Source organism: Marmota monax, unplaced genomic scaffold (assembly GCF_021218885.2).
Source record: "Marmota monax isolate L192 unplaced genomic scaffold, Marmota_monax_Labrador192_F-V1.1 WCK01_AAM20220418_F8-fsc00087, whole genome shotgun sequence".
NCBI classification, from domain to species: Eukaryota; Metazoa; Chordata; class Mammalia; order Rodentia; family Sciuridae; genus Marmota; species Marmota monax.
The window spans coordinates 2,653,891-2,670,591 of record NW_026693476.1 but is presented as its reverse complement, the minus strand read 5'-3'; the positions used below and the strand labels follow the sequence as shown (position 1 = coordinate 2,670,591).

General features: G+C 42.0%; 1 protein-coding gene across 2 annotated transcripts in view; it reads left to right on the top strand.

Moving 5' to 3' along the window:
- Positions 1-6,528: 6,528 nt before the first annotated feature.
- Cd101 (CD101 molecule) overlaps positions 6,529-16,701 on the top strand; it is a 35,456-nt gene continuing 25,283 nt past the window's right edge. For both annotated transcript variants that reach the window (XM_046458324.2, XM_046458323.2), the window contains exons 1-2: positions 6,529-6,635; positions 15,491-15,871. In XM_046458324.2, the coding sequence (XP_046314280.1) occupies positions 6,593-6,635; positions 15,491-15,871 (424 nt within the window). In that variant the 5' untranslated portion in view covers positions 6,529-6,592. The remainder of the gene's footprint in view (positions 6,636-15,490; positions 15,872-16,701) is intronic.

The following is a 16,701-nucleotide window of genomic DNA, read 5'->3' as shown; positions in this document are numbered from 1 at the left end:
AAGTGAAATTATACAAGTTCACTGACAGCACAGAGGGAGTGGTGAGCCCTATCCAAAGAGCTCAGGAAGGTTTCACAAAGGAGATGCAGACCCAGCTACTTAAATTTTTAAACAAAAAGACATTTAGCAGGTAGGGATGAGGCAAGATTTTAAGCAGAAGGAAGAGTGTTGGCAAAGTTAAAGAGGGAAACACTGGTAAGACAGGTCCAGAGGAATACAGATGGCCCTGTACTTCTGAAAGTGAAAGTCCAAAGGCAGGTAGCTTATAAAGTTCACATCAAGGAGTCTGAACTTGACACTTTAGAAATAGTTGGGGAGCCTCTGGAAAAGTCTGGTCTGAAAAGCGCAGAACTATTTGTATTTTAGGTCTCTCTGGCAGCAGGAGAAGGGGGAAGGACAAGGCTGGAAAACCGAGTGTTCTACATTAGTCCAGGTTTAAAAAAAAATGAGGACCCCCAAGTGTGACAGCAACAGACAGAATCACTTCATAAAGGACTTAAGTGTTGGGCACAGTGACAAGCCCCTGTAACCCCAGCTACTTGGGAGGCTGAGGTGGGAGGATCATGTGAACCCAGGAATTTGAGGCCAACCTAGCAACATAGTAAAACCACGTCTCAAAAATAAATGAAATAAAAATATTTTAAGGAGAACTGATAGGACTTCATTACTGGATGTGGATGCAGCATGGCGGCCAAATTGGAACCGTGTGTCTGAGTGGAAACCACCATGGACAATCAGTGAAAGAGAAAAACAATGGTTTTGATGGTAGACTCACACTTAAGTTTTCTAAAGGGCCTTCAGGTGGAGCTGTGGGGCATCAGCTTGGTAACTGGTCTGGAGCTCAGGGGAGACCCTGGGGTTGGAAGCCTCTGGGACGGCAGTGTACACCTGAGGAATGGGAGGCCGCAGTGTCAGAGGTGCCTGGGGACGAGGACCCAATGAGAAGGAACTTCTGCAGGCGGAAGGGAAGACCCTGCAGAGAGTGGTATCAGAGGAGAGGAAAGAATTCAAGTAGGTTTGCCAGTGGCCAGCTGTATCTCATGCCACACAAGGACCAAGTCAAGAGAGCAATGGGCACCGTTGTGACCTTGGATGTTTGCATGAATCCAAGCCCAGATTTTAATGGACTCCAGTGCCAGCGAGAGAAAAGCAAGACAGAGGGTCCACCCGGAAACTGCAAAGTTTGAAGAGAGGGGTCAGAGGCACTGATGGGGTTGTTGGAACTAGGGTAAGAATTGGCGATTTAGTAAGAAGCACTTGAGCTGAGTAAGCAGTGGAGAGGCGTTTGTTCCTAAGCGGGTGGGAGGTACCTTCTCCTTCCTCCACCCCCCTCTCTTTGGAGCCTACACTGGGCCCCACACATTGTTCTCATCAAAGTTGTCAGTTGATCCTGCATAGGAAACTTAAGGAATAGCCCTTCCCAAGGACATGTTTGCTTAGAAAACAAGAGAGTGCCCAGGAATCCCATCCACTGCTCCTTTGTTTCAACAGGAAGCCAAGCAAATCCCTATTCCCCAAACACACCCCATGCCCTGGCTTTTGCCTCTGCTCACAAAAATCTAGCTCATGCTTTTTCCCATAGATAAAGTGTTGTTGCCCACCTTAAAAAACCTCTTCTGCCTTGGAGAAGGAATTGTCAGCTCTAGTGAAGTCGAGCCAGACAAAAGTAAGAGGTCTGGAGCAGAGACCTGGGTGCCCTCCTCCCTCACAGGGCTGAGCCACACCTGGGCTCAGTTGCATGAAGGGGTCGACTGAGACTGCTGTGGTCCCATCTAGTGGGATGACAGCTTGATGCTCTGGCTACATGTAGACCTGAGGCTCAGCTGCAGGGCTTCCTGTACATTGCTAAGTCCAGGACCTGTAGAGTAGCAATCAGTTTAACCTCAAATACAAAAACTTGGATAGGAAAAGGGTCAAAATAATGATACGCTTCCTGCTGACTGTTTATAGATGTTTTCCTGCCTCCTCCAACCACTCATTATCCCACCCTTTGCCTTCCAAAATTCATAAGTAGCAAGCTAGCAGATGTGTTGAAGTGAAGAGGTGCCTTAGAATCCAGCCATTTTCTACTCTGTGATTTGGGGGACAGGTGAGTCCATGACAAAAGTCTTAGTTTGCTCATCTATGAAATGGGATTGGCAATGCCGACCACACAGTGGTGTGAGTTACCCTATAAAACTAAGCCTATGAAGTGCCTTGCACAGAACCTGGTATATAAGGTCCCTGTTTATTCCTGGGGCCTAAAGGCTTATGATGAGAGACCACAATACTTGCAATTTCTATAAATCTCTGTAACTAATTTTGGAGCACATCAACCTGGAAAAAAAAACTCTTTTTATTAATTTTGCAGAAAATGGAACAGAATTTTCCATTTTTGTGCATTCCTGGTTGCTTTGTCCAGTAGTGGCCCTCTCCCTCCCTCCCTCCCTCCCTCCCTTTGGAGCAGGAACCACATTTTACATTCCTTTCAGCTGGTACAATTGCAATGCAGTGATTCCCAAGGCAATAGAAGAACTGTCTCTTGCCAGCTCTATTTTTTTCTTTCTTTCTTCTACTTTTTTTTTCCTTGACAACAAAAAGCTTCTTTTTTCCCTCTAAGAAAAGAAGCGACATCACCCTGTCAATGTTAAATTCTGGCAGAAATGGAGCCACTAAAATAGAAAGAGGAAAAAAAATATTTTGGCAACAGCCAGGAATAAGAAGTTGCATAGCCTTCACTGGGTTGTATATATTTCAGGGTTGCGGGTACTCTGTATTCTTGGCAATGACTGTCTCTGTGGTTAATGCTTATTTCTAAAACCATTCTCTTTTTGGTGCACATGGCAAATTGATTGTACTGACCCCCAGGTTTTACTTACATCTTTCCCTTTGCCATGTCACTTGTCAGTTCCCCTCATTAAAGATGCAGAGTCCTATTAACTCATCTCTTGCATTTGGGCTTGACCACGTGACTTGCTTTGGACTGAGGTTGTCAGTGGTCATAATGTAAGTAGAAGCTTCAAAATGTGCCGAGGTGGCCAGGTGCCGTGGTGCATTCCTGTAATCCCAAAGACCTGGGAGGCAGAGGCAAGAGGAGCACAAGTTCAAAGCCAGCTTCAGCAACATAGTGAGGCTCTAAGCAATTTAGCAAGATCACGCCTCAAAATTTAAAAAAATAAATAAATAAAAATAAAAAGGGCTGAGGATGTGGCTCAGTGGTAAAGCACCCCTAGGCGAAATCCCCAGCAACAAAAACAAACCAGCGAAAAAGGGCTGAAGTGTTTTCACTAGTTCTTTTGGACCCCTGACATTATCATGAAAATATGCAAAAGCCACCTGGGTGGAGGGATGTGAGACACATGGAAGAGAGCTAATGTGTCCAGTCAAGGCCCTCCTGGACCATACTTCCCCTGAACCCAGCTGACCCACAGGCTTGTCAGTAAAAATAAGTATTTACTGGTAGAAGCATGAAAGCTTTGTGTTTGTTACACAGCACTTACTAACTGATACAGTGCATTTGCCCAAGACATTGGTGTGTAGACGTGACCCATGACTTCTCGAACTGAAACAGTGAATGTATTCTTGTACTTTCAGTCCCATTGATACTATAGTCAACAGATTAGAGAGTTAGTTTGAAATCATTCTAAGCAAACTGCCCTTCAATATTTCTCTACATATACCCTACACATGTCTGCCTCTCCCTCTCTGCACTCTCTGTCTCCTTCCTGGGATGTCCTTTCCTCTCCTCCCTACCTATTTGAATAGTACCAAATCCTAAAACCAGGCTTTTCTAAATGCTCTTTAGGGATTTCTTGCCTAGACCGTGAATTGGCCACAGGACACATGCTGTCTTATATGGCTACTGTTCCTTATCTACAGTTGTTTATTAAACTAGATTCCATGTACCTGAGGGCAGAACCCTTCCTACACTTCTATCCTCCATTGCCTTGCACAGAACCATAGGAAAGTGCAGAGTTTTTCGCTAAAAACTTTAACACGGGTAGGTTAACTAGTATTAGGAGACTGAGGGTTAAGTATCATTCCTAATGAATAGAGAACCAGAGGAAAGGAGGGATGGCTTGGTGGGTGGGTGTGTAGATGGATGGCAGAAGGAATGTGTTTCAATCAGCTATTTCGCTACTGTGACTGAAAGACCCGACCAGCACAACTGTAGAGGAGGAAGAGTTTATTTGAGGGCTCATGGTTTCAGGGGTCTCAATCCACGGAAGGCCAGCTCCATTCTTCGGGGCTCAAGGTGAGGCTGAACATCATGGTGGAAGAGTGTGACAGAGGGAAGCGGTTCACATCATGGTGATCAGAAAGCAAAGACAGTCTCCACTCGGGAGATACAAAATATATATACCCCATAGCCACGCCCCCAACAAACCATGTCCTCCAGCCACACCCACCTGCTTTCAATTACTGTTCAATTAATCCCATCAGGGATTATTAATTCACTGATCAGGCTAAAGCTATACCCCAATCATTTCTCCTCCAGACCTTCTTGCATTGTCTCACTCGTGAACTTTGGGGGACACCACATCTAAACCATAACAGAAAGCGTGAATGAAGTTAGAAGCTTCTGGAATAAGTGTGTAGACGGCTACCCTCGTCCACTATAGTTCCCACTGAGAAAACAAATTTTACCTTAAAATGCCACCTTTGCCCTGAAGGTTTTCCTGTCCTTCCGTTCGTTTGCCCTGAATTAGATAGACCCTCTCCCTCTCTGGAATGTCCATATCTCTTTGTCTCCTAGGAGGCTTCATCTAATTCCTTTGTGTGACAATCAGCCATGTTCTTCTTTCCTACTCACCTCCACCAAACTCCTCCATCACAAACTCATTGCTATGAAAGGCTCTGCTTTAATCCCGGATGGATCTCTAGCACTTTAACTTCTTTCCTATGGAGTACTCAGTAAGTATTTGGTTGTTTTATCTATCTCTCTGTCATTATTTTAAATGCCCTAATTCAGGCCTTCATCACTGCTCAGACAAACAATTACAAAAATCTTGTAACTAAGGCTGGGGTTGTGGCTCAGTGGTAGAGCGCTCTCCTCGCAGTGTGGAGCACTGGGTTCGATCCTCAGCACCACATAAAAATAAATTCATTAAATAAAGCTACTGTGTCCATCTATAATTTAAAAATATATTTTGAAAAAAAATCATGTAACTGGCCTTCTTGCTTATAACCCTGTCTCCTTCCCTCACCTTTCAACCAGTTAGAAATACACAAGTATGGAATTCCATTTTAAAAGAAAATCTGTCCAGACTATATTCTTAATAGCCCACACACACATTTTTTTAAGACAAAAGCCAAGCTCTTGGGCCTGGCATACAAAGGCCACTAAGCTCTGCCCCAGCCAAGCTATACAGACTCTGTCCTTCCACCCCAGCCTCACACTTCAATCTACTTCAACCGAAAGACACAGCCTGTGGGTCACTATCCACACTGGACAGTTTCTCTCCAACTGTCCCTTGCCCTGCTTCTCCCTGGTCCAGTCTCATCCATCTGCCTTCCCTCATACCCACCAACTTTCCCACTCTTCTGCCACACTGATTGTTGTACATTGCATTGCGATATTTGATTAAATGGGAGTCTCCTGACCATAAAAGCGTGGTTTCGAGCATCCATCTTTGTATGAGCAAACCCTACCTCAGCACCCAGAACACAGGAGGACTAAAAAAAAAAATCCCTGGCTGACCGGCTCGCTGCGTGGATGGATGGATAGAGCACGGATCTGCCTGAATCTGTGGCCTAAGACAGACGACTTTGTTACTGGCTAATCTAAATCTAGCCTTGCCCAAGGCCCAGAGGCTGAGACTGATATCCTCAGTGAGCGCATCCCTGTGTGATCTTGCCTTCTAAGGACTGGAGTAGGATACATCGTCCTGGGTTCAGTGCCAGTGGTTACATGTGTCATCCTAGGTGTTGGACCCACATGGGACAGGTGGACTCCCTTAAATGTCTATGATGATGGTGATGTTGGTAGCCAATGTTTGTGAGCACTTACTGTGGACTGGATATTGTTCCAAGTACTTTAAACAAATTAGCTCATTCAGCTCTCTCAGCCATCTTATGAGTGTCCCCATATCACATGTGAGGGTTTGAGAAGGTGAATTAACTTTTCTAAGGTCACACAGCTACTAAAAGTAGTTGCAGTCCCAGGCAACCTGACCCCAGAACCTTCGTCTTCACACTTCATTTGACCCCAAGTTCATATTTCCTAGGGATCCTTCTCTTGTTTCCTCTCTCAAGATGGGAGAAGAGGAAAGGTCAAGAAGAGATCATTTCTGGTTGCTTTTTTGTCTATTCGGTTTACTTAAATCCCCCCCATCATTGCCAAATGATACATATTTAGCCAGGATGAGTCCCATCTTATTTTTACATGGGTATCTTAATTAACCATGAAGATCATTTTTTTTACACCCACATCTAAGTGATTAGCAGAGAACCATATAAGATAACCAACTTTGCTTTTTGCAAGCCATTTCTGTTTTTTCATGAACTGGAAACCACACTGTCACTTCCTCTTTACCTTTGCAGTGAGAGCCTAACAATTGTCACTCCGCTTCTGAGCGATTTCGCGGGCGCCGCTGGGAGAGGTCTGGTCCAAATGGCACACGTTCTCTACGTGGCACCTTTCTTTCTCTTTCTAAGTAAGTTTCATAATTCTGTGTTTCTATCATCGCAGGAGCCAGTCCAGTCCAGGGCGATGGAGCAATTTGGTCTTTACAGGAACAGCTGCTAACTGTGGCACCTGCTTCTAGCATTGGCAATGTAACAGTGCTTGCCTCCCCAGACATCCTTGAGTTGCAGGGAGTGGTGATGCTTGGTTGGGTCCCATGCACCTGATTCTGTTGGGATATATATATATATATATATATATATATATATATATATATATATATATATATATATATATATTTTATGTTGCCTGATCTGACAGTTTGGCCTAGGCCTTAGCCTCTCCTTCTTCTTCATGGGCTGAACATCCCAAGAGAGACTGAGAGCTTTGCTCCCCAGCCTGAGAGGAGAGCTTAAAGCTTGCCTGAAGTTAAGAGTTTGATTAGTTAAATGCACCTTGGACATGTTCCTGGGTGAAAGGGAAGGTTATGAGAGCAAAGCTAAAAGAAGGTTCTGGACTAAAGTGGGCTTTCACTACTGAGAAACTGAGAAGCGGACAAGAAGAGCCACTTGGCTGTGCCCAAGGCCATATGAAAGGTCCTATTTGGTGTGGGAACATCTATTTATGTATGTTAGGACAGGGTAGAGAAAAGGAAATTTGGAGGTAGAGGGGAGAATCAGATGAATTGGGCAGGGAATCAAACAGTTCCAGAGACCAAGTAGAACAGGAAAAAGGTGCTTTTTGTGCTCCAGGTATCTTTAGCATTTGGTGATGCTTATAGACCCCCCCATCTCAGAATAAATATTTAAATGCATAAAATAAAATGCATAGGATTGTGTAGGAAATCAGCTATATTGGAATAGTTATCAAAATATCTTAATAAGCTGTGATGTAGTGATTAATTTGTTTCTTTATGTATCATCTAACAAGATCTAGCAATAGATCTATTAACCACCAAACTGCAGAGAAGTGATGACTAAGAATACTATTTTTAATTCGGCTGCCACAACTGGTATGTGATACGTGAATATCTGTGATTTGTTGTCTACATTCATAATTGAAGGAAATACTAAATTTCCATTACAGATTAATTTAAATAAAGAAGTAGGGTTTTTTTTCACCCTAGTTCATGGACCCTTTTATCACATCAAGAACTTTTGCTTTGGGAAGACTTGAATGGAGTCAGTACAGTAAACTTAAGGGCTGGGATGATGGGGGTAACTTAACCAAGCTGTAATCAGTGTAACCAAGGTTGTAGCAAAAAATAAGAGTGCAGCATTTGGCATAAAGGAGTTGCTCAGTAAACATTGGTTTAATTGAACTAGACTGATGACTCAAGAGACACATTGGTGAGGACCAGACTTGGGCCCTGAAGGGAGAGAGGCAACCTGCAGGGGAATTTACTAGGACCACATGCTGGGCAATCAATGTCTGCCAGGTTGTTGTGGCAGGTGTTGATGGATAGGTGCCTGCTGGGATCATTCAGGGGCTGGAGTGTTTCTTTTTGTCCTTTTGAGTTGTCTGACTCTGATTCTCAAGTCTATGTGCTTTGCGTGTTTAGATTGTATGTTTGCTTTGTGTAAAGGAGGAAACTAGGTTTACATTGTGCAATAATTCAGAGAATTGCAAATTCTCTCTCACACGCACACTGTGTTGCTCCAGTCATTGCTGCTTTGGGGTATTTATTTATTTATTTTTGTAAGCCGCTAGAATATCGAGGGGAAAGAAGGCGGTAATTAAGATTTAAAAAGGGGAAAGCTGGAAACTTTTCCTTAATCTACTTAAACAATTACTTAAACTGGGCTACATATTTATTTCTTCTAAATTCTGACTCCTGTGAGCACTAGTTTTGTATAGAACCACAGTTTTTGGATTTGTTTGTTTAAAATATTTTATTAGTAGGTGATGGGCCTTTATTTATTTATACTCGGTGCTGAGGATCAAACTCAGAGCCTCATACATGCTAGGCAAGCACTCTACCACTGAGCCACAACCCCAGCTCTCACAGAACCACAGTTTTTAATGTGAAGAGTACATAAATCAGGAAGTAACTTGAAAAGGTTTTGGAAATATGTTATTTGTTATTACAAAAAAATAAAGGGAGGGGCTGGGGATGTAGCTCAATTGGTAGAGTGCTTGACTTGCATGCACAAGGCCCTCGGTTCAAACCCCAGAACCACAAAAATAAATAAATAAATAAATAAATAAACAAACAAAAAAAAAACAAATAAAAGGAAATGAAAGAAATTAATTAAATGATAATAAATCAATCAGTTATGAAGTTTAGCAAATGTAAACTTGTCCCTATTCTTTTGTGTGTGTTTGTGGTGCTGGGGTCTAGCCCCCAGGGTCTGGCACATCTAAACATGAACTCTACCACTGAGCTACACTGTCAGCTCCTCCATTTATTTTTTTTCCCAATAAATATAAAGACTGACTCACAGTTTAGAATATGGTGCTAGGTAGAGTTAGTGTAATGATGGGTAAGTCCATCCTTGGACTTAGCATTGAGCCTCACCTGCTAGATCCTGCAAATAAAGGACATTAACAGGAGAGAGCTTTGGAGAGGGGCTATTTTTGTCCACTGAGTTTGTATTCATAGAAGAAAAATAAAAGGTTCCACTTAATTATGGATTCAAGCTATCTCAGTCTCTAAGCACATAGGAGTTTTTATATGTGTAAAGAAAGATAAGTTGTTTGGTATGTTGACTGTTCCCTAGGTAGGTTTTGTATAAAGTGGAATTATTAGAAATTGCTGCATTTTGGGTATCAAAAATAGTTGAATAATGGGCCATTTTGTATTTTTCAAACTAATACTTTCCATTCAAATAATACTGAAATGGTGATTTGACAATTCCAGGGACATGTTTTAAAGAAAACCCATATCATCAAGGGAATTCTTGTTGTTTCAAAAGCAAGACTCCTGACGTAGTGTGTCAGTGCCAGGCTCTATATTCATCAGAAAAGAAACTAGCTACTCTGCAAAGTGACTTAATCCTCTGTCCCTTTAAAGAGAAAGTAAGGGGCCATCCCTCGGAGGCATTTCACTGTTAGGAGGAAGAGAGGTATGTCCTTGAAACAGCCACAAAGACAGTGTTTATGATAAGGTGCTTCAGTGTGTGATCCCAGAGCATAGCCATTGGAGTTGATCTCTGACAGTCCTTCCTTTGCACCTCAAAAATAGCTGTGCTGTGCTGGGGCTGGGTGGAGCACGTGGTGGTGGAGCATGTGCCCAGCATACTTGAGGCCCTAGGTTTGATCCCCAACCTCCCCACCTCCCGCCCTGACAAAACCTATGAAATCTCCACACTGTTTCTTTCACTTGTCTGAGAAGGTAGTACATCTTAGTCTGTTCCAATGGCAGTACCAAAAATACCAAAAACTGACCGGCTCATCCACCAGTATTTCTCACGGTTCTGGAGGCTGGGAAGTCCCAGGTGGAGGCATAGCAGATCTGGAGTCTGATAAGGCTCATTCCCTCAATAGATGGCATCTTCTGGCTGTGTCCTCACCTGGCACAGGGACTGCCAGCTCCCCAGGTTCTTGTCTAAAGTCACGAATCTCATTCAGAGCCCTCATTACCTCTCTCAAAGGCCCCACCTCCCGATTAATCCCAATGTATGAATTTTGGAGGATCCAAACATTCAGCCCACAGCACAATCATGTTCTTGAGCCCAGGCTCCACCAGGGCCTTACTCCATTCATCTTCCTCTCTGGCTTCCTCCATCTCCACCCCCCTACTGCTGCCTCTGCCCGGAAACAAGCAAAGACGCCAGTGTCCTCTCCACCCCTCGCTACTTTTCCACCCAAGTACACTTCCTAGATGCCCTTCCATCTTCTCTTCCCTTTCTCCATGAAACATCTTGAGGCAATTTACATTTCCTGCAGTCACTTCCCACCCTGGAAGAAGCTGTTTCTGCTCTAGTGAAATCTCTTACGAAGGTCTCCACGGCGTGCTCCTCGTCCGACTGAAAGGAGTCTCCTCTGCCTTGAGGAACCCCAACCTCCCAGCAGCCTTCCACGGGGCTGACAAGCCCTTTCCTTCTGGAATGTTCTGTTGCCCTTGCTTTCCAAGCCACTGTGTCCTGGCTGCCCTCCAACCTCCTACCATTCCAAAACCTCCTGTAGGTTTTGGTCCTCATCCCATCTTCTAAAGAGAGACTCTCCAGGATTCTCTCCTGCACCTTCTTCCTTATATTTCATAACATGGCTCAACACGTACATGGAACTGACCTGACCTTTACCTACTGCTCAGAACTCTCTCTAGTTACAAACAGGATTTACAGAAGGCAGTGAAAACACAGCCTTGGCTTGTGCTTCAATTGCTTCAAATGTTTCACGGAGAAAGGTCTGGGTTCAAATTTGACTCAGCCACTTATGCGTTTTGTTTATTCACTACAACTTTTTCAAAAAATTTATTTCCTAAATGAAGGATAAACTCCTAGTCTTATTAGTCAAGTTCCTCCAGAATATAACCTGATCAATGTTTCCAGTCATTATTCCATGGTCCTTCCACTCATATTCTATAATATAACCAAACTAGACCATCACAATTAGTTGTTTTTGTTTTTTTTTTTCAAATCCATACTTTTTCTCTGTTCTTGCTTATGCTGGCTCATCTTCTGGAATATTTTAGCCCCATGATCTTGCTCACTTATGAGTTTTGACATGACTAAATATGGGGACACCACAGAGTTTTGGAAAGGATTAAATGACAAATGTTTTCAATAGGTTGAGTAGACTTTAAATTAAAATACACACACATTCACACGTTCCAAATATTATTTCCAAATGTTTGCTAGATATCCTTCCTATTTATTCCATGGCACTCAACTTTTGGATTTCCAAAAATTACATACATTATCTTCTCCCTCACCCTTGAACATACAACAGCAACAATAGTAACTCTTCTTGATGTCCTTAGTTCTGATGAGTACCATTATTTTCCCAATCTTATAAAACCCAATGCCTTTGATTTCTTCTTACTTCCCACACCTCTACTAACCCTGCTATTGCCTTTCTTTTTTTAAAAAAAAAATATTTTTTTAGTTGTAAATGGATCTTTTATTAATTTATTTATATGTGGTGCCCAGGATCGAACCCAGGGCCTCACACATGCCAGGCAAGTGCTCTACCACTGAGCCACAACCCCTAACCTTGCTATTTCTAAACATCCCAAACACTGAAAACTCTGTAAATTTCATCTCCTCACTAACTCTATAGTTAGTCCCTTTCTTTTTATCCCTGTACCTTTGTCACCTCTTTCCTGGGCTCTAACTTTCATCATTCTCCACACAATTAACAGGTTAATTTTTCTGAGACTTTCCAGACACTTTCAGTGGATTCCCCCTTTGAATTCCCCTCATGAATCAAGTCCAGACTTTTAAACATGATAGTCAATTCCTTCATGCGCTGGATCCAAAATTCTTAGCTAGTCTTACCCCTTCCTATTAACCTTAATGCAACTCTCCCCGCTCCAGTTGATTGCTCCTTATTGTCTGAAAAAGTCTTTTTGATTCCTACATATCATCTTGTCATAAAATCTCTTTCACCTAAAAAGCCCCTATCTCCTCCCGACTTTGTTAATCTTTCCAATTCTTCAAAGTCATTTTTAATGCCATATCTTCCATAAGCCTCATCTACTGCCCTCCCCTAAACAATGTGATCTGCTTTCTTCAAATTTCTCAAAGTCCTTTTATTAATGTCTTTCTCAAAGAGAGATGACTTCCACCCTACTTGACTAGATTACACGGTCTAGAAGTCAGAGACTGTTCCAAACTCATCTTCATTTCTTAGCCTCTCGGGCATCAGAAATACTATAAGTGGCTGAATAAATATGTATCGAATCGGCAAAGAAAGCAGTAGAAATTGAAGTGCTGGTTTTCACAATAAAGTTCTCCAAATGTGGTACTCATTTCACTGATAAGTGATGGAAAATGTTGGACAAGTATTGCCTGGACACCAAAACTGACATCATTTTCCAGAAACATGCCCTGATATAAACAGGTTAGCGGTACCTCAAAATCCACATTTAAAAAAATATATATGTTTAATGGTAAAATATATAAGAAAAGGTTAATAAGACATAAACACGTATTTTAGCAAAATAAAAAGTAAAACCAGTGTGATCACAACCTAGGTCAAGAAATAGAACATTGTCAGGACCCTGGAAGTCCTACCCATCTTGCTCTGCTTCCCACCAGATCACAATCCTTCCTTGCACAATCACTTTCCTGATTCTCTCTATAACCACCTCCTAGCTTTTCTTAAAAAGCAATTTTAGGGCTGAGGCTGTAGCTCAGTGGTAGGGCGCTTGCCTTGCATGCGTGAGGCACTGGGTTTGATCCTCAGCATCACATAAAAATAAACAAATAAAATAAAGGCATTTAAAAAAAAGATTAGTTTAAAAAAAAGCAATTTTAACCCTTATATGCATCACTAAAAAATACAATGTGGTTTTGCTTGCTTTTAAACTTTGTAATAAACAGTAGACTCAGTCTGTAAGTGGCAAAAAAAGGTTCAAAAGTATCTTGCATCTTTAATTAAATATAGTCATTCATGTTATGTCAAATAGCTATCATTCATTAATTTTTATTTTTGTGTAATATTCCATTTTATGAATGTGCCATAGTGTGTCCATTCTGTTGATGGACATAACCATAGTCCCTTTGCTTGAGGCTATAATGAACGGTGTGGGTATAAATATTCTCTTACATGAGGCTTAATGAAGAGTGCACACATTTCTCTAAGATGACATTGCTAAAAATGTTTTAAATTGCCTCTGCAGTGTATCTTTTTGGTAAGGAATAATTTAAATTTTTCTCAAGTGGTCTAATTCTGATTTCTAGGTATTACAAAAAGTACAATATAAATATATCACATTAATTGGGATTCATGAATAAATTAGTGTATTTTCAATGATTATCGGCAATGTGTATGGTTAGTTGACCGGTTGTGTGTGGTTAGCTTGTTCACCAGTTTCAGATTGAGCATACACATAGTTTTTAGATGACTATATCAGGTGCCCATTTTATGTTTTATAGGTCCCTTCTATCCCTTAGGATTGCTTCCATTTCATCTAAAATTCTTATACTTAGCCTTTTCATGGACTCTGTAATGTCATTTTTCCTTTCCTTCACTTTTCCCCCTGTTGGGAGTCACCCTGGATCCAAAGACTAACTTTCCCATTCCCTGAGAAGAGCCATCCAATGGTGAGCCCTGCTGGCTCACATGATCCTTACCCACCAATCAGACTAGCCCTGCTGGTGCACATGATCCTTATCCACCAATCAGAAAGCACCCCATGCCAACTGTCAAACCATTAAACTCTTAAACTGTCATAACTGTCAAACCACCCCCGGCTCTATAAATATGCAGAGCTGTTCCTCAATAAAGGGGCATTTTCTCCAACGATGAGCCTTGTTCGTTCTTTCACCCCCCATTGTAGTCTCCTTTACTCTTTGTGGAGGCACAAAACCAGCAGATGTTCTGCTTCTTGTGAATTCTCTTCTTTTTAAGAACTCTCTATTCTGGGTTGGGGATGTGGCTCAGGGGTAGAGCACTTGCCTAGCATGTATAAGGCCCTAGGTTTGATCCCCAGCATGGGGAGGGGGGGACCTTCTATACCTCTATTAACTCCATGCTACCAGCCATGGCTCCCTTTTGGACCCTTCTGATGCTTTCCACTTTGTTTTCCCCCATCCACTGAACCCTGACCCTAGTGAAAAATCTAGCCCACCCTGGTGGCCCCTTTGTCATTGGTCTGTGTTCTTTTTGAAACACAAAAGGAATTGGTCCTTTAATATTAATCATTAATAAAACATACCGTGTGATTTCTGCAAAATGCTGGATTTCAAATTTTTTTCTAACAAAGTGCTACCATTTAATCCCATTTTTCCCCTTTAGACCTAATATTTAAGATTTGTTTCAGTAGAAAACATTCCACAGTGGTCCCAGTTGAAAACTTTAGTGAGAAAAGAACTAAAATAAATTCCGATCCCAAATCACACTGGACTTTATAGTCATCCATTATGAAGCTTTTCAGTAAAGCTACAGTGACTCTCCAGGAACTTAAAAAAACAAAACAAAACTGCAGTGTAGAAGGGAAGTACTACTGCCACTTCACTTTAGATACTAATTTTAGCCCACCTTGCATAAGATCTGACTAAGAACTACAAATATTTCCAACCAACCAGTAGGAAAATTATTGCCCGTGGCAGAGCCAAAGATTTTGCCTCTCCAACAACCACTTCTGTGGGAATAACAGATAACCCTGGAATTTGAGGTTTGAGGAGCTACATGCTGATTTGTCCTATAAAATAATATAAAAGTCAATTATCATACACTGATTGCATTTACATTAAAATGAGTGCACTTAAGTAAGCTGAATTTTTTTATAGATGTGGCCATGTTACAAGGATAAAGTGATTTTTTTTTTTTTTTGGTACCAGGGATGGAAACCTGGAGTGTTTAACCACTGAGAAACATCTGCAATCCTTTTTTATTTTTTATTTTGAGACAGGGTCTTGCTAAGTTGCTTAGAGCCTCACTAAGTTGCTGAGGCTGGCTTTGAACTTGTGATCCTCCCTGCCTCAGCCTCCCAAATTGCTGGGATTACAGGCATGCCACACCGTGCCCAGCAAAGCTAAATTTTTTAAAAAGACTAGAAATGACTATGGAAGTTAAAGTTATAAAAGAACAATGAACTCATTAAGTCATTCCACTGCTGCTCAGCCTGAAGAAGGTGGTGAACATTCAAGTTGATTATTGCTAATAACCTGCAATCTCATTTACCAGAATTGTAATAAAGAGAACTACATAATGGGGTACGTTGGGAACCAGAGCACTAATCTATTTTTATTCCCCGTTCTTTCTCCTACTTGCAAGCTAAGCTCAGCGTCGGCCAGAGGGAAGTAACCGTTCAAAAAGGACCGCTGTATAGAGCTGCAGGTTACCCAGTCAGCATTGGCTGCAATGTCACTGGCCATCAGGGACCTTCCCTGCAGCATTTCCAGTGGTCTGTTTACCTGCTGACAGCCCCGACCAGGGAAGTCCAGATCATTAGCACCAAGGATGACACCTTCTCTTACGCAATGTACGCTCAGCGGGTACGAAACAAGGACATCTATGTGGAGAGGTTGCAGGACAACTCAGTCCTGTTGCACATCTCAAAGCTCCAGATGAAGGACGCTGGCGAGTATGAGTGTCACACTCCAAACACTGATGAAAAATACTATGGAAGTTACAGTGCGAAGACCAACCTAACTGGTAAGCTGTTTGTCCACTTCTGCTAGCCAGCCCCCGGGGAAGCCAGTCTTTGCCACCACAGGCCTTGCAATGTGACAGACTTTATTTTGTTCTGTTTGCTTTGGGGAAAAAAGTCCCCACCCTCAGATAGTTTGGAGATTTGTTGCAAATAGGTATCTCTTATTCTTAAAAATCATCAATTCAGTTTTCCCAGTCTTCTGTGTCATGAAGATTTAGACAGTGCAAGGCCTTCCTGAAGCCTCACCCATAGGTATACATAGGTTAGTAATAGCAACAGCATTCCACAGATCTTTGAGGGTCCCCCACCCATGTTATCTCTTCTTGGAGGTAGAACGGTAAATTGGTAAGAGATCTGGTATTAATATCACAGGTGATCTGTCCATAGCTTGGAAATGACTATTTCCAAATGACTATTCTCCAACACATTCACCCATCGGGAGAGGATCCTCAAAACTTTTGCCTGAAATACCAGCACCTTTTATATATATATATATATATATATATATATATATATATTTTAAAGTTGTTGATGGACCTTTATTTTATTTATTTATATGTGGTGCAGAGAATCGAACCCAGTGCCTCATGCATGCCAGGCAAGTGCGTTACCACTGAGCCACAACTCCAGCCCAATACCAGCACATTTTTAGCTTAGTAAACTCCTACATTTACTTCAGGAGGCAGTGTTATTACCTCTTCCATGGCACCATATAGACTGCCTCAGGAAGTGCCCCCACCGTCATTCTTCTCCATGCTCAATTCACACCACTGTCTTTACCACCCACCCAGTTATGAGGCGACTAGCTCTGTGTACCCACCTTTCCCACCAC